The 23,606-nt window shown below is 35.1% G+C and overlaps 1 protein-coding gene across 1 annotated transcript in view; it reads left to right on the top strand.

Moving 5' to 3' along the window:
* The first annotated feature begins 43 nt into the window (after positions 1-43).
* Positions 44-23,606, top strand: part of LOC121408064 (poly [ADP-ribose] polymerase 2-like) — a 31,232-nt gene continuing 7,669 nt past the window's right edge. Inside the window, exons 1-11 of the mRNA XM_041599387.1 lie at positions 44-183; positions 9,922-10,197; positions 10,672-10,878; positions 11,733-11,930; positions 15,786-15,910; positions 16,339-16,435; positions 17,285-17,457; positions 19,066-19,143; positions 21,052-21,275; positions 22,048-22,246; positions 23,396-23,520. Of these exons, the coding sequence (XP_041455321.1) occupies positions 138-183; positions 9,922-10,197; positions 10,672-10,878; positions 11,733-11,930; positions 15,786-15,910; positions 16,339-16,435; positions 17,285-17,457; positions 19,066-19,143; positions 21,052-21,275; positions 22,048-22,246; positions 23,396-23,520 (1,748 nt within the window). The 5' untranslated portion in view covers positions 44-137. The remainder of the gene's footprint in view (positions 184-9,921; positions 10,198-10,671; positions 10,879-11,732; positions 11,931-15,785; positions 15,911-16,338; positions 16,436-17,284; positions 17,458-19,065; positions 19,144-21,051; positions 21,276-22,047; positions 22,247-23,395; positions 23,521-23,606) is intronic.

Below are 23,606 nucleotides of genomic sequence, written 5' to 3'. Positions count from 1 at the left end.
TTTGTGAATGGTCAAATGTGCGCGCTAGAGATCGAGAGCACCTCAATAGCGAGCTAGCTAGCTCCATCCATTCGATCCGAGCTACGAATTCGGCGGCTGAAAAAAATAAGTCATAATACAAGGATTAATATTGCAGGATGGCAAAAAGTACGAAGAAGTCGACCAAACGTGAGAAAAATGCAGGTAATTATAATTAACCAGAGTAATTTAGACACCTAAATCTTGTAGATAATTAAGCCTTGGTATGTAACAGGCTCTACTAACTTATTCTTGCTGTAATGTTAGACTACTGTATAATCCGAATTATTGTGTCACAGAATTTTGATAAATCCTATAAGATATGTGTGAACAAGAGTTGCATGCGTTCTTTGTGGTAATGTTCTCGTACATGTAAGTGATGGGGGTTTGTTTAGTGATCAGCAGGGTGACAAGATTTCACAAAATGAAATATGGGACAATTGGCTAACACTAAGTAACAGATCAACAAAGAAGCCCACACACAGTGTTAGACTTGTGAAAAAATATAAACAATTGGGAGTATGAATGAAAGAATGGAGGAGAGAAAGAAAAGAGATGAATTGAGAAGGAAAGAAAATGAATTATGATTTTATGAAGGAATAAACTAGGCCTAGGCCTAAACTCTAGAGAAAAAACAAAGTTAGAATAAAAGAAGGATGAAACTTTGAAAGAAAATAAAAGAGGTTAAAAAAAGGTTTCTGTCATTATTTGAAATGAATATAGAAAGAATTAAAGGAAGGGAAGATGAATAAATGTTTGAAAGGCAAAATAAATTAGAGAATTAAAGGAAAAAAGTAAGAAAAAGGAGGAGGAAAGAAATATTTTTCCTTCATTCTTATCTTAAAAAGAAAGAAGAAAACAGGTAGGGAGGGAAAGAAAGAATGAGGGAAAAGAATTAATAGAAGGAAAACATAAAATAAAGAAAGGAAGAAAGAGAGGGAAGGAGGGAAGGAAGAATGAAGGTAGGAGATAATGAAAAAAAAAGAAAATGGAAGGAGAGAAAGAATGAAAAGAAACAGGAGAGGAAGAGAGAAGGAAGCCAAGGTAATTTCAAGGAAAGAAAGAATGAAAGAAATAAAAAAGGAAATTTGATAAAGAAGGAAAGTAAGAGAAAAAAGGAAAGAAAGGAAAATGAAGAGAAAGATAGAAATATAAAGGCAAGCAGGAAGATAGGGTAGAAAAGAAAGAAAAAGGAAAAAAGCTCAAACTTCAAGCAAAAAAAAATCCAACCCCCATAAAAATCATGTTATTTGGTGTTTTTTTTAAATGTATTTTAAAAAATTCAAAAAGTGAAATGTTTTAGAAATGAATAAAATTTCAAAGTTAAACATATTGTCAAACTTAGAAATTACCGGTAGATGAAACATCGCGGCATCGTACACACAAAGACTCAAAACGAAAACTGAAACAACTAGATCTATGAAAAGTCAATAACTCGTTCCTCCGTTTACATTTCCAAATCATTAATCTGAGAATCCATAATAGTATTATAAGAATTTCCCACCGATTTTGTGATTAATTTGGTGGAAAAACTGTTTATCATGTGAGATTGTTAGCACTATTGAGAATTTGCTCTGATCGTACATGCCTAGCTAGTAGCCTGCCACACACAGGCAGGAGGCCAGTTTGTTTGCAATGTATTGGGTTAGCAAGAAAATCACCGCAGAACTTGCAAAAGTTTACAGTTATCCATTTAATTGTTGTCTCTGCTTCGTCATCTGTTGGTTATTTAATGAAAATTTGTCACTTTTAAATGTATGAACTACATTTTGTTCAATATTTTGAAATACGGGACAAAAAGGCGTCCTGGGAAGGGTATGTCGGGATGCTGGGACAAAGGAGCAAAATACGGGACGCTTGGTCACCCTGGTGATCAGCATCATCAATCGTTTTTATTTGTTCCTTTCTATTAGGCCTATAGTCAGGCAGCATATGTCATGATTTACCGACTATTAAATTCAACAAATTGGCTTAGTCTGATTTTTCACTTTTATGACTAGATCTAGTCTACTAGTATGTGATTGATGACAAGTCAAGGAACAAGTACTAAAAAGGTTAGAGTAGGGAGGGAGTTCGGTGAAATGCCACTTTCTTTCTAGGTCATCATAAAGACTTAAAATGTCTATTTTTAGCCACAAGCCCACACAGTATAGCCTATAGGGATGGACCAATATGCTACATGCATTTCCAGGCACATTTCATGGAGTATTTAAAGGACAAGTCCACCCCAACAAAAACTTGATTTGAATAAAAAGAGAAAAATTCAACAAGCACAACACTGAAAATTTCATCAAATTCGGATGTAAAGTAAGAAAGTTATGGCATTTTAAAGTTTCGCTTATTTTCAACAAAATAGTTATATGAACGAGCCAGTTACATCCAAATGAGAGAGTTGATGACATCACTCACTCACTATTTCTTTTGTATTTTATTATATGAAATATGAAATATTTTGATTTTCTCGTCATTGTCTTGTAAAATGAAGTTTCATTCCTCCCTAAACATGTGGAATTTCATTATTTTAACATTTTGTGCTTCAGGCAAGGAGGTCCTAATTGTCAAATTCGTAAAAATTGAAATATTGTATAATTCAAACAATAAAAAACAAAAGAAATAGTGAGTGAGTGACATCATCTACTCTCTCATTTGGATGTAACTGGCTCGTTTATATAACTATTTTGTTGAAAATAAGTGAAACTTTGAAATGTCATAACTTTCTTATTTTACATCCGATTTTGATGAAATTTTCAGCATTGTGCATGTCTGATTTTTCTCTATTGATATAAATCAACATTTTTCTGAGGTGGACTTGACCTTTAAAGGACAAGTCCACCCCAACAAAAAGTTGATATGAAAAAGGAGAAAAATCCAACAAGCAAAACAACGAAAATTTCATCAAATTCTTATGTAAAATAAGAAAGTTAGGACATTTTAAAGTTTCGCTTAATTTCACAAAACAAAATTATATGCACACGCCATACAGCACATCCTTAGGGACAGTGATTTTCCGCGATCGCGGAAAACAGATGGAATTCACGGAAAGGGCCTTTTGAAACGGAAAGTGGCATTTCAAATGGAAAATCACGGAAAACGTATTTTCCCTCAAAATACACAGAATAGCAACAGAAATTACTCCAAAATCACAACAAAATGAGAATATTAAATGGCCACAAAACCCCAGAAAACACGATCTCACTTCGCTAATATCATGACAATTCACACATCGTGACTGCATTCGACATCAGCACACTCGATAGTTCCCGGCCGGCCGGGTTGGGCTTCACATGCAGTTGCACACATATCGTTCAACTACACGGTCGTGTGTTGCTGCCCTCTACGTTTGAAGATGTAGCAGCACGATATCGTGGTCTTAAAATCCAAGATGGCGGATTGGCAAAAGCCGTTGACTGATGATAACGATGTCCAAAAAACCCCAAAATTATCGATGAAATATTTCACCGTGAAATAATGCTAATAATGTGAAAGGTGAGGATGTATGCATGCTAAATGTGTTTGTAAAAATATTTTATGCACCCGCATAGATCCGATTAGAACGGATTCTTTTGTGTTGTTGGTACAGTAGCAAATACAAATTTTGACCAGTGCGAGTGTACGTGTTGTATGTGTAAACGGAATTGTCATATTTCTGTGTGTACAAAGTCTATGGGGAAACGAAATTTCCGTTTTCTGACATGCTAAAACGGAATTTGAGATTTTCTGAAACGGAAAAGGCAATTTTTTGAAATTGAAAATCACTGTCACTACATCCTGGTTGGTAGGCCTGGGAGTAAACATCGATTGATCGAGTGGTTCGAATGGCTTGCCGGCGATCGTCAATCGATAAGCAAAATTTACACAAATCGAATGTTCGGCAGATCCCGATTATGACGTTGGGATAACTCAAATACCCAAGTAATAATAACAAAATGGCAAGATAACAATGATGGCAATGGTTTTTGAATACTTGATACAGTTTTGATGTTACTGAGTTAATTTGTTAAAAATGATCAATGATTGTTTGTATTACATTCACAGTTAAACACCGACCTCAAAGAGCTCCGAAAATGTTAATCCTAGTAGGTAGTAGTACTTTGTTGGGTTATGTCTGTTGCTGTTCTTTGCAGTTTGAGGAAAAATATGTTTTCTGTGATTTTCCATTTGAAAAGCCTCTTTTAAAAGGCCATTTCCGTGAAATCGCGGAAAATCAGTGTACCTACATAATAGCGGGTATTGTCAACAACGAGCGCTAAGTGGCAAAAAAACAAGCAATTATCGACAAGACTAGCGATAAAGACGTTATCGATAACAGCCCTAGTCCCTTGAAAGTAGTGATGCAAAACGATTGACTGTCTGGTGTATTCGTATGCTCAAAAAGCTGGTCAGCTGAAATATATTAATGAGTAGCTTATTTACATTCATGCTCTATACAGTGCATATCAAAAAAAGTTTACACTTTGAAAAAGCCCTGGGAATTCAAAAATATACATGTGGGTAATTTTTTCACATATATTCTGGGGTTTGGGTCTCATCTATCCAATGAAAGTATAAGCTTTGACAGATTATCACACTTGAGCGAGCACTGTCCATTTTTGTAAAGCTCGCAGAAATCTGCGCAGAAATGCTTGTTTTCACGCTGTGACAAGGGGAAAGGGCGAAAATCAGCTTACCCTGCGAAACATATCTCATACATTTCCCTTGCACTTTTAAACAATTGTAACTAAATGGATACATTCAAGCATTTCGCAACAATTTTGCCACCCAAATTGAAATTTCAACATTTAGTAAGCACAACTGTTACCCTCTTTGTGCAAGTTGGATCTGAGGACATAACTAAATCTGAACAAAAGTTTATATCAGACATCTCCAGCATTTTTCACTAGGTTTTTATCATTTAAAGTGGGTTTACATTTCATTTTTAATTTAATACTTGTTTCTCCAAACTTTTCCCAAGCTTGACAATGATTAACAAAATGAAAATCAAGCCTAAGCCATGTTATGTAAATCACAGCTCAGTGTAGAGCAAAAATTGTCATGATTTTCTCGGTGTGTGAGGGAGTTGGGTGGGGTCCAATACAATCTACGAAGGTCATTTTCAAACGTGAGTGACACGACAATCGGAGAGGTTTAAGGGCTCATATCTTCAAACTTAAAGGTTATGAATCAATCATGACTACTATATTATATACAATGTAGGACTGGCATGGGCCACTACAAGTTTGATTTGAATTCAACAATTCGTTTAGTAGATATGATTAAAAAACGGTGCGTGAGTGACACGACAAATTTCGGACATGGGTTTCTGACCATTAACACACATGGTTGGATTCGTGCCCAAGTAGTTGTCATGGAGTATTGTGAGTACCAGTAAATGGACATAAATAGTGTACCTATCCAACACATATAGTCAAAATCAATCAAACCTTCTCTATGGAAAATGGTACCCTCCTATATACCGTGAGTGACACGACATCCAAAACGTGAGTGACACGACAAGTGCAAAAATACAACATTTATCTCAACATTGAAAGTATTTTTTGCATGATGTAGAAGAGTAAAATACCATTAACCAAAAAACAAGCTTAATTACATAATAACTGCTTTCTTTGAAGTTCATAACATGTCATCCTGATGTTTTATTCTTGGTTTATGGTCATGTTTGCCCATCAACTCACATTCCCTCTACCATACCACATTGTCACACTAGGGCTTCTACCACTCTCCTCTTTAGAGGAGGAGGGGGCACTTGAAGGAGGTGTTATGAGGTCTTGGCATTGACATCAACTCAAACATTCTTTTTGTGGCCAGATATCATTCAAAACTTTAACTCTTTCTCCCTATCTGTATATGAAAGTTCAGCATCCACAACGGATGGAATAATTTTTCCTTGTAAGAAAGGTATTCTCAATAGTCACTCACATCATCTGGCATGGTCTGGTAGCCAATGATGTCATGTATGACTCCTTTTTCTTGAAATATTGGATTAGAATATTATCCTCCTTTAATATTTTAGGCATTGTCCAAATAGGACATGGCAGTTTCAATGTCTTTTTTGGTACCAAACCACAATCACGTTGCTGCACACTTCAGATGGACTATCAGCAAATCCTTGAGAAACTTGGGAATTCAACTCAACAAGCATAGGTTTTCTCCTGAACACTGTTGTATGTAGACCCTCCCAAGGCAGTATATGTAGGCACTGTACCAAAATTCAGAGCTATGCTTTTAGCTGGAATCTTGTAAGCGCCTTTTCATTGCTAACTATTTGATCATATACCATACCACGGGAATCCAGGGAAAGCAACAAGGTGAAAGGCGCAGTCAGTACCTGATTCTTGCAGTCTGCTACTATTACATAACAACAAGACAGTTACAAGTCATTAGCCTTTCCTTTTCTAAGCCCTTGGATGTCACACTAAAATCCAATTCAGCATCCCAATCAGGCTCCCTTTATACCTCAGTAGCTTTTTCCCCTCGAGGTCCAGCTCTGTTCTTATCAGGGTACCCCCCCAAAAAAAAAAAAAATTGATCTACTGGTACATGGCAACCCATCCAAAGTTGCTCAAATCAAAATGTGGTCTCGGTTGAGACTTGTTGGGACCTACATGAACATGCATTATTTTGTTGTAATGAATATGTGTAAATGCAAATCTGCTCTGAACACACATCGGCCCGCTTACGGTAGTTAGCTGTTCAGACCCTACATGTAGTGAATCACTAGCTGTATGAATGGTGGCCGAACAAATAGTGATTTTGAACTTGGCATGTAGCTGCTTCAAGCAATATCCAAAATGTTCTGTCAAATCTCAGTACATTCTCACCTGAAATGTTTATGTTTTCTTGCAAATTTGTTTATGTCATGTCCTGGAATACAAGCTTTATGGCAAATGAAAAGGTTGATTTAATCAATCAGAAGGAAAAGAAAAACATTTTCTTTTCCGAATTTGAAAAAATGTTTGGTGTTCATGGTGATCTCTTATACACACTACTTTACTACTAAAATTTCTGCAAATTTCAAAAAAGGATCCCTGACTTTTCTCGCTATGAGTATAACAAAGAAATAACATTGCTCAAAAGAAAAGTGAACTTTCTGCTCATTTCTGTAAATGCAGACACAGAATGTTCGAGTAATACCTAGACCTATGACTTGACCCATCACCAACACCAACCATTTATGCATTGTAAATATGTCCATTGCTAAAGTATAGTGGTTTTTGTCTCACCTGCGAAGCAAAGTGAGACTATAGGCGCCGCTTTTCCGACGGCGGCGGCGACGGCGGCGGCGGCGGTGGCGGCGGCGGCGGCGGCGGCGGCGGCGTCAACATCAAATCTTAACCTGAGGTTAAGTTTTTGAAATGACATCATAACTTAGAAAGTATATGGACCTAGTTCATGAAACTTGGCCATAAGGTTAATCAAGTATTACTGAACATCCTATTAGAGTTTCATGTCACATGACCAAGGTCAAAGGTCATTTAGGGTCAATGAACTTAGACCATGTTGGAGGAATCAACATCGAAATCTTAACCTGTGGTTAAGTTTTTGAAATGTCATCATAACTTAGAAAATATATGGACCTAGTTCATGAAACTTGGACGTAAGGTTAATCAAGTATCACTGAACATCCTGCATGAGTTTCACGTCACATGACCAAGGTCAAAGGTCATTTAGGGTCAATGAACTTTGGCCGAATTGGAGATATCTGTTGAATTCCCATCATAACTTTGAAAATTTATGGATCTGATTCATGAAACTTGGACATAATAGTAATCAAGCATCACTGAAAATTTTGTGCAAGTTTCAGGTCTCATGATTAAGGTCAAAGGTCATTAGGGTCAATGAACTTTGGCCGAATCGGGGGTATCTGTTGAATTACCATCATAACTTTGGAAGTTTATTGGGCTAGTTCATTAAACTTGGACATTAGAGTAATCAAGTATCACTGAACATCCTGTGCACATTTCAGGTCACATGACCAAGGTCAAAGGTCAATGAACTTTGGCCGAATTGGGTGTATCTGTTGATTTACCATCATAACTTTGAAAGTTTATGGATCTGATTCATGAAACTTGTACATAAGAGTAATCAAGTATCACTGAATATCCTGTTTGAGTTTCACGTCACATGATCATGGTCAAAGGTCATGTAAGGTCAATGAACTTTGGCCATGTTGGGGTTTTTTGGTGAATAACCATCATATCTCTGTAAGTTTATTGGTCTAGTTCATAAAAAGTGGACATAAGAGTAACCATGTATCACTGAACATCTTGTGCGAGTTAGAGTAGTATTCAAAGTCAGCACTGCTGCTATATTGAACTGCGTGATGCAGGTGAGACGGCCAGAGGCATTCCACTTGTTCTCTTGATACATTCATAATTTTGTGTTGATTGACTATGTTGTTATATTCTTAATCACAGTACATTCACCAAAATATGAATTAGGATCCGAGTCTTCACACCAATGGAAAATTGTCAGGATTTTTTAAACCAAGGCAACCATGGAGAGGAGAGAAAATAGATGAACTTAATGTCAAATTCAATATTTCCATAAAAAGGAGTAAAATTAGGAAGATGGAGGAAATTATTAGCCTAAAATAGGCCTAAATGATGTCAGGAACAACATTTTGACTGTATCCCTGGTAAAACGCTTCAAAAATTACTGGATGTCCTTTTTTATACACAATATAATACCGTGAGTGACACGACATTTCGTGAGTGACACGACATTGTGAGTGACACGACACAACTTTAACAGTTAATTTTAGCTTCACCTTAACACATTGGACCAAGTAACTTTATATACAATAAGGTACAAATAAACTGTATTTGCTCCAGTACTGGGATAAATTAATTTTCAGAATATACAGCTCTAGAAAACTTTTTGCATTTAAAACGTGAGTGACACGACAACCAGTTTTGAAAACTTTGAAACCCAATTTTTTTCAGAAAAACACTTCACAGAATTTTTTTTTTGCTATTTAGTAGTTAGATACAATACACAGCTTGTATCTTGCCAACAAATGTGCTTCTAATACAAATTTTATATTGTGATAGGCAATATGTGAATTTTAATGCAAAAATCAACATTTTGTAACATTTAATTTCCCTTGCATAAAATTCACTGTATCTCAAGACATAATTAATAATTTTATGTAAATGAAATGGAAAAATATACTTCAAGATGTCTAGTTTAAAAAAAATTGAAGCCTAATGATTTCTAGCAAGTTTTAATTTTCACCCCCATGTCCACTTTTGTTTGAAAATGACCCGAAGTGTTTTGGTTAAGGAAACAAGTTTTTAAAAAGTAAAGGATATCTTCAAATCAATTTTACTAGGTGAATTTTCCATGTGTTCTTCATGATGAAGGTCTACTTTTTGTTCGCATTTAACTATTTCAAAGTTCTGCACAAATCATTTTTCACTCACTTTTCGAAAGTATGTGGTGCTCACTCAAGTGGAAATATTTTTTTGACAGTTATATCGTCATTTGCTTAAATGTACCTGTTCCAATGTTAAAATGTGGAAAAATCTTCAGGATATTACAAATGTATAATTGTACAGTATTTTTTCTAAGCGTAAGCATTTTTTTGATACACACTGTATTTTGCCCACTAGAAGAGGGTGAGGGAGCTCACCCTTTTTCCCATAGATGCTGTAATTAATCATTGGTGAACCTCCACCACTACAAGTCCTGTGGGAGTCTCCTCTCTGTGTAGGAGGACTGAAAAATATTAGAAAGTGTTGAAAACTATTCTGAAACAGCAGAGTTTTCACTCTAGGCCATGGCTAGACAGCAAAAAATTAAAAAATAGAAAAAATAGATAGAAGATAGACTGTCTCTACTATAATTTTCTAGATGTTTTGTCCACAAAGTCACTTAATTCTTATGACTTTCAATGATTTATAGGAGGAGATGATGGTGAGTCTTCTCCATCTAAGAAGTTCAAGCCATCAAGACGAGTTCCTCTCTGCTGGCAGTGGGAAGGAGACAAGGGCATATGGACAGCCTGTGCTGCAGAACTCACTAAAGCTATCAACGACAGTCTTGATGGAGATGGTCAGAATGTAAAGTTTGAAGCAGCTGGAAAGACACTAGAAGTTAAACTGGATAGAATGGTTCAAAGGAACTGTACCACTGGATGGGAAAGGAGAATAAGATGCTGTATTCAAGATGGAAATCAATGTAAGTTTATCTTCAAATTTCTCATCACTATCATAAGAGTCCTAGATTGATCACATGCTAAAATCACTTAACTGATGGGGGGGGGGTGTTTCTCTATAATGCACTTTAATATCTTTTATAGGAATTCATCGCACTGTTTACTTTCTCAGCTTCATTTCAAAAATTCAAAATCACCTTGGAAGTGCTAGCTACTTGGTTTGTACTATTAATTCACTCTAATTTTTATTATATAAATAATATTACCTATACCATACTTTTTTTAATATTCATCAGGCTCAAAAGGCAGATAAAAGTCTCTTCACATATTTTTATTTTCACCAATTGGCATTAAGTCGATTAAAAACTCTTTAGACTCGGAAATGAACGTTTGATGTTTTTATCTTGAAGGAAAATCACTAGTACTAAAAATCACAAAATATATGACTATTGACATTTTCTCATTTTGGGTATTTCTATACTCCTTGCCTTTTTTAGATTTTGTGTGGCAATGGAAAGATGAAAAGAGGCGTTGGAATGCCTACAGTCCATCAGAATCCATCGCACTAGAAAATGGACGTCAAAACAGTGATGACACAGTCTCCTTGATAATTGCTGGAAGGAGTTATACAATCAATCTGAATGACATGGAACAATGTAATGATGATACAGATGTGGTTAGGGAGATCCAAAGACTAAAAACAGGTAATTACAATATGCAGGAGTGCAGATAATTAGATCCAAAATATTGATTGGGGACCCTTTATTGTATAATTTAAAAAGAAATCATTGTAATTCATTTCCAGAATGAACAGTTAGTGTAATTATCTCAATAAGTTAGTTGATAGGTTGCCCATAAAACTTTTCCCAAAAATGTACAGAATTTAATCTCAGTTGAATAAAAATTGTGCACAGTTTTACTGACTAGAATGGCCAATCAATGAATACTTTTTAAAGTCTGAAAACTTTTGTTTGTATATCATGCTGTGATCAGAAATATTTTGATATCCTTTGTTGGGCTCCATTCATTTATTGTCTTTTTTTTTGTGGGTTTGATAAACGAACAGAAAAAAATACATACCAAGATCATTTGCAGAAACTTGTGCTTTTTAATCAAACCCATTGGGAAATTCATCTTTTATTGCGCCTCTTTAAATTATTTGTCAAGCCTCAATTTCTTTTATGGATATCACTTTTTTATTTTCTTTATGTTATGTCTCATATTTTCTCATAATATAGTATTATGTGACATTATATTGATTTTCTTCACAATTTCTTTCCTTCATCTGAATTGCTTATGAGAATCTGAGCCTTGTAGAAAAGTTAGGAATTTATAAATTCCTATTTCATAACGCCCTTTAATCGATGGTATTGTTGAACTCTTCTGAAATCATACATTTGGTAGAAGTCATTTGTTATTGATTTGGGGCATCTTTTACCAACAAAATAAAGGAATTATATCATGAATAAGTAAACGTTAAGATTGGTTAAACCAGGGTTATTTGATATCTTGTGAATCGAGCACTTGAAAAGTTTGAGCTATTTATGGTTTGATATAGAACACAATCCACCAAGTTCATCCATCAAACTTGTAAAAGAATCAACAAATGGTGTAGAGAAGAAGACAAAGAGTGGTAGAAAGGTCAAGAATGAACCAAAGGTGGAAGAGGAAGAGGAACAGATGGAGGAGGAGCAAGAAGAACAACCAAGTACATCAAAAGCCAAACCAAAGACAAAGTCAGGAAGATGGAATGAAGGTTTGTGCCCATGTCCATCCTTGTCATTGCACTTTGAAAAAAAAGATATCAAAAGACTAATATAAGTATGACCCAGCTTGATTGATTGAAATAGTCAGGGGCCTTAGCAAAATTTTGGGGACAGGATTTACAAAAGCGCCATTTTTTGCATGTGGGTCCCTGGTATCAAAAGCATTAATTCTAGATAGGGTGCCCTGAAATCGGTGAAGGGCACCCTATTTTAAAATGCTAATTTATGCAAATTTTATGCAAAAAACTCATAATTCACCATATCTCACTAAAAATAATTTTTAAATGCCCAATTTGTGTGTATTTGGGTTTTCTTTTGCTAAGCATTTAACTGCAGGTCGATTTTTATAAAATTGGTGAGTATGAATCAATTTTTAAGGTTAATTTATGCAAATTATATGCAAATCACATGTAAAAACACATGTATTACCATATATCGACATATAGAATTGTCAAAATCACAATTTTTTCCACATGTGTCACTGGTACCAAAAGCATTAATTCTTGATAGGATGCCTCGATATCAATGACTGGAATCCTTTTTCATAGGGCTAATTTATGCAAAATTATGCAACATCACACTATTCACCGTGAATTGATGTATATGTATAGTACAGACCTAAACTTTTCTATAGAAGCCTATTTCTTTTCTTTTTTTCGGGGGGATGGGGGTATTTGGGATTTATTTTGACGGGGCATCAAATCTAGATTGCTTTCTGTACAGCTCCTGAATAAGAATCAATTTTCAATGTTAATGCAAATTTATGCAAAATTTATGCAAATATGTGTAAAACTCATCAACTATCCTATTTTGAGGTTTTAAACCGAGGGACAAGCACAACACTATGCATATGAGACACTGTTACACAATTCATTCATTATGGTGACTTTCCATGCGACCAGAGGAGAGCATCATGTTTAAAATGCAAATTTATGCAAATTATAAATCCTGTGCATACCTCTTTCACAATTAAAAAAAAACCGAAATCATATGGAAAAGATAAACAGTATTTCATCTTTCTTTTCAAAGCAATTCAAGAGGTCAGATTTCTTTCCCAAGTAGAGTTTTCCCCTGTCAGAAAAAGGAGGGTATATGGATGGTTCTCATGGCAGAAAAAGCTGTCCATGTCTGCCCCTCTGACAACTATGTACATTTTTTTTAGAACAGGGACACAAGTTTTGAGCAAAGAGACCTGATCCTCCTTTTTCTGTCGTCCCTTGATTGAAGGTGACTTGAATAATTTCAGTGATTTTTCTTTATTGGCTTATGAATTGATCTCTATCTCTAAAACTAAGGTAACACCAAGACCAAATTCTCCCAACAATTTAGGCCGAATCAGAGTCGAATCTGTCTGGAATAGGTCCCGAATCAGAGCTATCGACTTCCCAAAATAATTTTCCAAATGCCTCCCCAAAATTAATTCAACCGAATTCCATCCAAATACATCCCAAATGTGGCTCGAAAAAATGTGTCTTGGCCACATTCTGGAGTATTTTGGAGGATATTCGGCTGGTTTTAAAATTTTCAAGACAAGCAGAATCTCTCCACGAATGTTTCCGTTGGGGAGGGAGAACAGAATAGTCCCGGATCCTTCCAAAGCGATTCCGGGTGCTCCTCGAATCCGAGATGAATAAGTACCGAATCCAGGCCATTTTGGGCAGAATTGATCCGACTTTGTTCGGGAGAATTTTGGTTTCGGTGTAACCCTTTGTTTAAAGCTAGGGTTGGAACGGAACCGAATCAGCTGCGAATCCATCCATATACACGTATTCTGGTGGTTTCAGGAATATTCTGTTTTGCCTTCGTAAATGCAAGAAAATCCGGGAGCATTCGCTGAAAAATTCAACTCATTTTGAAATGTTCAAAACCAGCCGAATACCCTCCAGACTATTCCCGAATGTGTCCACAACAAATTCCATTCGGGCCACATTTGGGATGTATTCCGATGGAATTCGGTTGGATTTTTGGAGGCATTTTGGGGTATTTTGGGAAGACTCGATTCGTATCAGTCGTAGAGTAATTAAAGGTCCGACTCTTGCCCCCCCCCATATCTTACGAATTGGCCAGAAATTAGAAAAATGGCATCCAAAAAGCTGCCGAATCGGTAAATTATAGCCCATTTCGAAAGAATCTGGCACATTTTCGGAAAATTCTGTGGCGTACTTTGCAAATTCGGGCATAATCGTTCGATTCGGGTCGTTATTCAGGTCGTCATTTGGCGAAAATCGGAGGATTCGGGCTAAATTCGGCTCGATTCTGGCCGCTCTGGCTCGATTTTTGCCATTGTTCCGGTTGGCATACGGCTTTATGCTTTAATAATATATATTAGTCAATGGAATACAGCTTCATACATAAATTATTGTTAATTTACATAATATAACACACTTTTGCATGGAAACGGGATTTTCAATAGCATACAATTGAAGATTTGAACTGAGTGATAGAGGTACTTCAACAGTTTGGCCCCCTTTCCACTGTTAAACCCACTGGAATGGGACTAATTTACACATATGAAATAATTGCTAATTTACATAAATTAGCATATTTTGCATGAAGACGGGATTTTCAATAGCACGTTTGATAGGGAAATTAAATCTATGGATCTGATAGAGATTTTCTTTAAGTTTTGTTTCTTTTTATTCCTTTTTACTAATTTTTACTATTCATGCATAAATCAACTGCTAATTTACATAAATTAACATATTTTTGCATAAAAACATGATTTCAATATCATGTTTGATAAGGAAATTTAAAGCTTTTGACCTAAGAGAGACTTTCTTTGGTTTGGTATCTCTTTATTTACTTTAATTAATCAATTCCTATTGGCATATGGCTTCATGCATAAATTACTGCTAATTTACATAAATTAGCATATTTTTGCATAAAGTTGCAATTTTCAGCACCAGGTTTTGTGGGAAAAATTAAAATTATTGACCTGATAGAGACTTTCCTAAAGTTTGGTATCTTTTTATTAACTTTTATTAATTCCCATTGGCATATGGCTTCATGCATAAATTACTGCTAATTTACATAAATTAGCATATTTTTGCATGAAGATGCAATTTTCAACACCATGTCCTGTGGGAAAAATTAAAGCTATTGACCTGATATAGACTTTCCTAAAGTTTGGTACCTTTTGAAAAAAAAAATATTAATTGATTCCTGATGGCATATGGCTTCATGCATAAAATACTGCTAATTTGCATAAATTAGCATATTTTTGCATGAAGATGCAATTTTCAACACCATGTTCTGTGGGAAAAAATGAAGCTATTGACCTAATAGTGACATAGGGAAAGTTTGGTGCTTTTGTAAACTCTGTCCCCAAAACTTCAAATTTAAGGCCTAAGGCCCCTGACTAAAAGGTTTATTGAGGAATATGAAAAATAGCAGCCAAAGACTGAATTGCATGCTCATTTAAATGTTTATATAGACTGCTCGAGAAACTGAATGAAAATGACTGTTACAGTGAGATATTTTATGTTGGTTTAAAATTTGTTCAAACAGAATTTATCCCAATGGAAATGTGTTATTGAAAAGGGTACATTTATAGAAAATTGATTTATGTTTGAATGGAGGGGGTTCATATGCCTATTCTTTGCTGAACTTTCTTGTGAATTTTCTTTAATTGGAATCAATTTGTATGTCATTTCACATTTTTAAACATTAAAAAAAATGCACCACTATGTGATCAACCATCTTCTTTATATTATTTTGATTATGTCTTGCACATTACACTTTACATGAAAAGTATCCAAAATATTCTTTTTTTTTCCATTTGAGAACACTTCTAATTTGATATTTGTTCCTAGGATATGAAAGTGTTCTTGTATTTTTGTTTTTAGGTGTGAAGACAGTGAGGATCACTGGTAATAGACCTCCTGTAGATAGTGAATGTGTTCAGATGTCTGGTAAAGCACAGGTTTATATGGATGCTACCTCAGCAATGTATGATGCCATGCTTAATCAGGTAATTACTCAACTTGTTTTAGAGTGTAAGATTTTATAAATAATCTGTAGAAAGTGAAATAGAATGTCATACCTTAATTTTTGCACAATCAACAACAAAAATCACACACTTTTAAACAGTAAAATGCATTTGAATAATAAAATAGTGGCAATGGTGGTAATTACTCAATACATTGATCTTAGAGCATGAACATTTGAAGAAAATAGGTAAGGTATACTTTGACTTGTGAACAAAAAATGGTAGTGTAAAATCTGTGGGAAGACATTACTTATGTCCCTAGTAACTTAAACTAGAAATGTGTGCCAAATTAATATCCAGATTGGAAAAAATGGAATAGCACTTACTGCATACTGCTGTGTGAAATATATAGATTAACCTGTAGTTATAATGAGACCTTCAAGATTTTTTTATTTTCTTTACATTAACAGACTAATTTGAAGAACAACAACAACAAATATTATGTGATACAGCTTCTGGAGGAGACGAGTAGGAAATGGTACCATGTTTGGTTCCGATGGGGTAGAGGTAAGAATATTCATTATCTGAGTATAAGCAAGTATTTTGGATACCAATTTTCAAGTGCAAAGATTTCTGGGATTGCACTAATTTGCTTGTGTTTTAAATTTTATATCAGTTTTACATAATGTAGTTAATCAATTAAATCTTCACTCTTTACACCATTTATGTGCATTTCATGAAGGCTTTTACACTGTTTAGAAATGCACCAAACTTTCAAGGCATTGCTTTAAACATACATGTAAGTGGCTGATCTGATTCTGGTCTTGATGTTTGTCCTGATAATGGAGCAGGAAAAAACCTCATGCTGCAGAGAACCACATTGTCCAAATTTTTGTAGCCTTGTCTGCCTGGATGATGTTGGTGGTGGGTGACCTGTAGCCTCTTGACTTTTTTTTTATTCTGTTTTCTGTTGCTGTACACTTCAATGAAACCATGATCTGTCTCACCATTGCACAATTAAGAATATTTGCATTTGTGTTGTACAACACATCAAAAGTTAGCAAAATATAAACAGTAATAAATTTTTCCTATGTTTATAAGAATGAGAAAGAATTATTGAAAGCAAAAAGCAAAATCCCTCAAACTTGCATCTTATCTGCAGCAGCAGTGCGCTGAATAGGCATTGTACAATACCTATAATGTACTTTGAAGTTTTATTGCAGTGGTCAATGGTAAATTTACACAACAATTATATTAATACTGGATTTTATGGGGAAAATGATTCTACAAGAAGTATCATATGGGCTGCTGCAATAGTCTACTTACTCTAACTATCTCTTAAGGAATTACAAGGAAAGAAATGTTCTGTGTCATTCTGGTAATGCAACTATGAATTCCTTTCTTATCCAACTACAGTTGGACACAAAGGTCAGAACAACCTTGTCAACTGTGGAACTGATCTTGAAAAAGCAAAGTCTACATTTGAGCAGAAGTTTTGGGACAAGACTAAAAATGAATGGATGAATAAAGATAGCTTTGTGAAGGTAGCAGGGAAATATGATCTACTCAAGATGGATTATGATATCAAGGTAAGTATATTACAATCATGATGTGAGATGAATGATCATTTATTTTGTATTGCTTACATCTTTCTATGCATCAACTTCCCAATGCATTATGACATAGCACTTGGATGATGGGTATAAGGTATAAAATATACAGATAATAAATGTTTATTGAGGCGTAGCTGAGATGAATGGATCATTCATTTCATCTTTCACCGAATGAAGTATTCTGTCCATTGCAGGGATGAAAAAAAAACATTCATTATTTGGTTTATATGACACCTAAAAGTTGATTTTTTTTAATATAAAATTTATGAATTTCATTGCAAAACATGCTCATGCAATGCGAGTTCGGTCTGTTGATTGTTTCGTCATTGCAACATGCGTGCCGCTGGTGCCTGCATGCAGCTGCAGTCTCGGTGCGTGCGTGCAATGGACAAAATCGTATGGGTCCAAAATTGCACGATGAATGGATCCAAAATTGCACGGTTGATGATTTCATTGCAAAATGGGCTGAATGAACGACATCAAACAACAAATCAAATCACAAGGATCTATCTAGGTGTCATCTAAACATGTATATCACCAAAATTAGTGGATCTAGTAGTGCAAACAATTCAAAGTATTGTATTTATTACTAAGCAACATAGACCTGGGTTCCATTTCCTTATAATTTTTCATCTTTCATATAATTGAATACAAAAGAAATAGTGAGTGGCTGACATCATGAGTCTGCCCATTTGCATACCGACCAGAATGTGCATATAACTTTTGTGAACTTAAGCAAAACTTTAAAATGTCATAACTTTCTTATTTTACATCTGATTTTGATGAAATTTTCAGTGTTACGATTGTTGGATAAGTTTTATTCAAATAAACTTTTTATTGGGGTGGACTTGTCCTTTAAGAAGTAATATAATATGGGACCCAGACTCCATGACCACCCCTTCCTATGATCAAATATAGTTCAGATGATAAAGTTTATTCTTCCATAAGTCAAATGGTCAAAGTAAACTTACAGAACACAATAAGCATTGCATGTGTTACATGCCTCTTCTAACTTAGATTTAGCCCAATTTGAACAAATGACCTGTTCCAAGGAATTTGCCTCCACCTGCATGACAGTGTAAGCCATTTTGTAATTACAGTTTGCATGTGAGCAAAAATGCTTTTTATCCCATTTAAAAAATATAAACAAAATTTTCAGTCATGTTAGGTATTTGGTAATGTGTCACATCATAGTTAATTAGTTTAAAAGCACACAATGGAATAGGAGTTCTCCCAATTATAAATTAATATAACATACTACAAGTCTTGTCATGTGGTATATGAAGTGGTTCCTTAAGGATAGTTTAATTTAGCAGATGGGTATACTAGGCAAAATTAAAATCATAATGTGTTGTCTGTAATAAATATTGTATTTGTCTATAGTTCATAATTCTTTCAGTGATTTTAATACAGATATATTTACATTATGATGACAATAACCTCCAATTGAAACTAACAATTATGTTATAATCATAAAAATACTCCTCTGTGCTTTATACAATCTATCATATTTTTACCCCATCATGTTTATATGGGAGGGTATTTTTAAAGGAAATATTAATGAAATGTTTTTTCCCCCATTAGGACAATGAGACAGAATCATCAGGTGATGCAAAGAAAGCCAAGCCAACAGTTCCTTCAAAGCTTGACATCCGAGTACAGGTATGTAAGAATTATGAGGCTGAATTTATCGCTATAGAAACCAGGTATTTTCGAACGAATGGGGCAAGGGAATGTGAGCTGCAGGGAGAGATTCACAAGACTGAAGTGGTGATGGATTGGAATGAATGTAGGTTTTGTAATAGATTGCCTTGGTATAGGAAAAGATAATAATAATAACATTTGTAGGGCGCTTTATACTGGTGTTTCAAAGCGCACAGGTTGGCAGATTATAATAATATATAGTCAATCAGTCAAAAAAGAAAAAAAAAAGTTATGAGAAAAGGTGAGCTTTAAGTGACGATTTGAAAATTTCTACGGAGGGAGCATTTTGGATATGAATTGGGAGTTTATTTCAGAGGGTGGGAGCAACTACAGAAAATGCACGATCACCATATTGGGTCGAGGGCCATGAATTATATTATTGGAATATGATGAACGTAAGGATCTGACAGAAGAGGAAGAACGAAGGGAAATAAGGTCTTGGAGATATTTGGGTGACATATTATGGGTAATTTTGTATACAATGAGTAGAATTTTGAAGGTTATGCGAGAGTGAACCGGAAGCCAATGAAGTGATCGGAGAATAGGGGTGATGTGTTCATGTTTCTTGCTCAAGGTTACCATTCTCGCAGCGTTGAGGATTCGCTGGAGGTGAGAGACGGAAGAAATTGGGAGGCCGGCAAAGAAGGGGTAGCAGTAGTCTAGATGGGATGAGACGAAGGCATGAATGAGTTTTTCAGTAGAGGCTTGGTCGAGTATTCGCTTGACCTTACCAATCCTAAATAAACCCCATGATGCTGATTTGCAGATGTTCCTGATATGTGGCTGGAGGGTAAGGTGCTTGTCTAAAGTGACACCAAGGTCTTTGACAGAGTCAGACATCTTAAGTATGCCCTCTGCCATATTGAAGTCTGGCAGAGGCTCCGTAGCTCTAAATTGCGAAGAAAGATGTAGCAGTTGTGATTCGGCTTCATTGAGACGGAGTCTGTTCTTCGCTGACCAGACCTTGATGTCCTTGAGGCAATCACTCAGTAGATTAACAGCATATGTCTTCTGGTCGGATGCCATGGATACGTAGATTTGCGTGTCATCTGCATACATGGCATAACTCACACCCCGATGGCTAGTGATAATTTTTGCGAGAGGACCAGTGTACAGAAGAAATAGGAGAGGGCCCACAACAGAAACCTTGGGGGACTCCGAAGCTCAAAGCGAAAGGTGCAGAGAAATTTCCTTTCTGTGAGCTTTTCAATAATAAGTGAGCTTTTCACTAATAAAAACATAAATTTACACTCATTATCATTAACAAACAGATCATAAAGATACAAAAATCAAAACTTACAAAATTGTACAAAAATCAGCTCATACACATCAAAAGTACACATCAAAATGAAATACTAGTCTTAGGAAGTGAGAGTGAGGGGATGAGCTGTAGAGGAAGTGATCTCTCATACAAATAGTTCAAAGATAAAAAAATCATACTAAATTTAAAGATAATGATATGGCCCATATTCTGAACTTGGGTTTAAATTAAATTTGAATAAAACCCTGTAGTTTAGTTAGGATAGCCAATTGGGGCACAAATCCCTAACAGTACAAATCCACTTTATTAACTCATTTGACGCTGGAATTGTTCATGATTGCCTGGGAATGATAACTGAAGTATTTGTCCTCATAAGGAATTGAAATAATAAACATCAGAAATATGCAATATAAACAGAATTTTAGAAAATTTTGGCTTCCTATCATTTTAGTTAGACCATGGTCTAAGTTAAACCTGACTTCAGAATACGGGCCATTATCAACAATATTGGAAGGTGTTTTTAAGATGGCAAGTTATGCAAAGAAATAAAAAATTTATTGAAGCTTTGTTTATGTTTCATTTATGAATTCATTCCTTTTTTGCAGAACCTTGTAAGTTTGATCTGCAATGTTAAGGCAATGGAGGATATGGTTATTGAGATGAAATATGATACTCAGAAAGCTCCACTGGGTAAACTGACTGTTGACCAGATAAAGGCTGGTTACCTGGCTCTTAAACAGATTGAGAAATGTATAGAAGGTGGTATCATCGGTGATAAACTAATCCAGGCTTGTGATGCATTCTACACCAGAATTCCACATAATTTTGGGTGAGTTCATTCATTCTTGATAAGTATGGGTATACGATTGAAGTAAAAAAAAAAAACTTGCATATTCTTGGTCAGGTGCATTCCACGCAAAATATTCAATTGCAAAAGTTGTGGAAACCTTCAGAAATATGATTATAAGAGTTCATCGTGCATTTTTTTCTGATTTCTATCGCATTTAGGTTAAACTATATCTTGGCATGAGCTTTTTTCAAACTCCAAATATTTGGGAAATTGATCTTAATATTTATATTTACTTAACTCTCCTAGTACTTTCCTCACTTAAAATGTTGTGATTTGCCTTTTTTGCTGTATATTAATGGAATAAGGTTGTTGTGTTTTATTGGGGGGATGTATGTTATTTGGAAAAAAATACTTCGAACAGTTTAAATGATGGTTCCCTGTATTGCTCCAATAGTTTGCATGTACCTGAAAAAATTTCACAAAAATATTTTTTTTACACAATAAGTCATAAAACTTAGTCTACATCCAATAATTATGACAAATTCACAGGAGAATTCACCCTGCTCTCTTACTATTGACTGGCATGACATGATTACTAAATCCATTCATTTGTATTAAAGTGTCTGTGAAAAATAATGGGCAAAAATTTGAGGTTAATCTTCAGTAATGTACTTTCATATTTTACTAATTTTTTATCATCATTCCTTTAACAGAAATAACATACCATTATCATCGCTACCACTGATTCAGGAAGTAAAATATAAAAACAAAACTGATAGCTGTTATTCAGTTTTTTTTTATTATTTTCTAGCATGCAGCGGCCTCCAGTGATCCGAACAAAGAATGAGTTGAAAGCCAAGCTTGCCTTGATTGAAGCATTGAGTGATATTCAGGTTGCTCTAACGGTTCTTAAATCAGAGAAGAATGAAGATGAACATCCTATCGACCAACAATATCATTCACTCAAATGTCAAATGAAACCAATTGATAAGAAGTCAGAAATATTCAAGGTTTGTGCTTCTTTGTTCCTCCATTTAAATGGGAAGGAGGGGGGGGGTGTGGAACTGAATCTATTATTGATGATAAATATAAGATGTTTGAAAAATGATTTGTTGAAATCATTTTCATTGCACATTTGAATCTGCATAATTTGCATGTTTCTATCTGAGCATGTTGGGAATACCGGAAATGAACAGGTGGCAGGGTTCCCACCCCATCAGAGAAAATTATTTTACTTTTTTCCAGTCAGAGAAAAATCAGGGAATTTGACCAAAAAAATACCTCAAATCTGGGAAAAATGCCTCAAATGAGGGAAAAAATCAGGGAATTATGATCAGCCCAAAAGTCAAAACAATGGTAGTCGGTCAGATTCTGTTACATTTTGTTGCTTATCAAAACAACATCCATTGAATGACTGGTTATGGTAGTACTAATAAGTTTTACATTATTGTTTATGTAATGAAAATACATGTAATTCACTGAAACAACTTAGATAACATGCGAAAAACCGGAAATGGGTTTAAATAATTATCAGGGAATCTTTAAACTTTACTATATTTAACTCTTAATATTTACTGTCTCAAATATCTCTAAGTGCTCTTATTGGAAGACAAGAGTGATAACCACTAGACCAAGATGCCCCCACATACCAAAAGACTTTCATTCAAGGCTTTCATACCATAGGAAGGTCTGCTACATCAGTTGATCATTGATGATCAGTCATGTTTTATACACTGAAGTCAAAACCACATGGGCCCCATCTTACAAAGGAGTTTGATTGATCTTAAGTATGAAAAGCCAGCAACGCCATCATCTAACGTAGAAATAATTCTTATTCTCTTGTACATTGTCATTGTTTTTGTCCATCAGCATGATCCTACTTGTTTATAAAAGGATCATTTCACACCTTCATAGATTAAGAATTATGGTGCTGCTGGCTTTCCATGGTTAAGATTTATTGAAATTGTCACAGTCCTTTGTAAAAAAAAAAAACAGGGCCTACATAATCATGCAATGACTTATCCATCATAGAAAAAAGAATTGTGGTGCTGGTGGCTTTCTATAGTTTTGGTTGATTGGACCAATCACACTTGGTAAGATGGGGCTCTGAATAACCATACAGGAATCAATCAATCAACCGATTATGTCTTCTTATGCAGTTAATCCAAAGCTATGTGTTGAACACCCATGCCAAGACCCACAATCAGTACACAATGACTGTAGACGAGGTCTTTGATCTGGAGAAAGAAGGCGAGAAATCTCGCTTCAAGGATGTTGGAAACAGGTAGGATTATTTTCTGTTGTAAACAGCATGTAGGACTGGCATTAGCTTTGTCTAAGATAATCAGTAACAATGGTCAATAGCTGACC

This window comes from Lytechinus variegatus, chromosome 2 (assembly GCF_018143015.1).
Source record: "Lytechinus variegatus isolate NC3 chromosome 2, Lvar_3.0, whole genome shotgun sequence".
In the NCBI taxonomy this organism is placed as follows: Eukaryota; Metazoa; Echinodermata; class Echinoidea; order Temnopleuroida; family Toxopneustidae; genus Lytechinus; species Lytechinus variegatus.
This window is presented reverse-complemented; position numbering and strand designations above follow the sequence as displayed.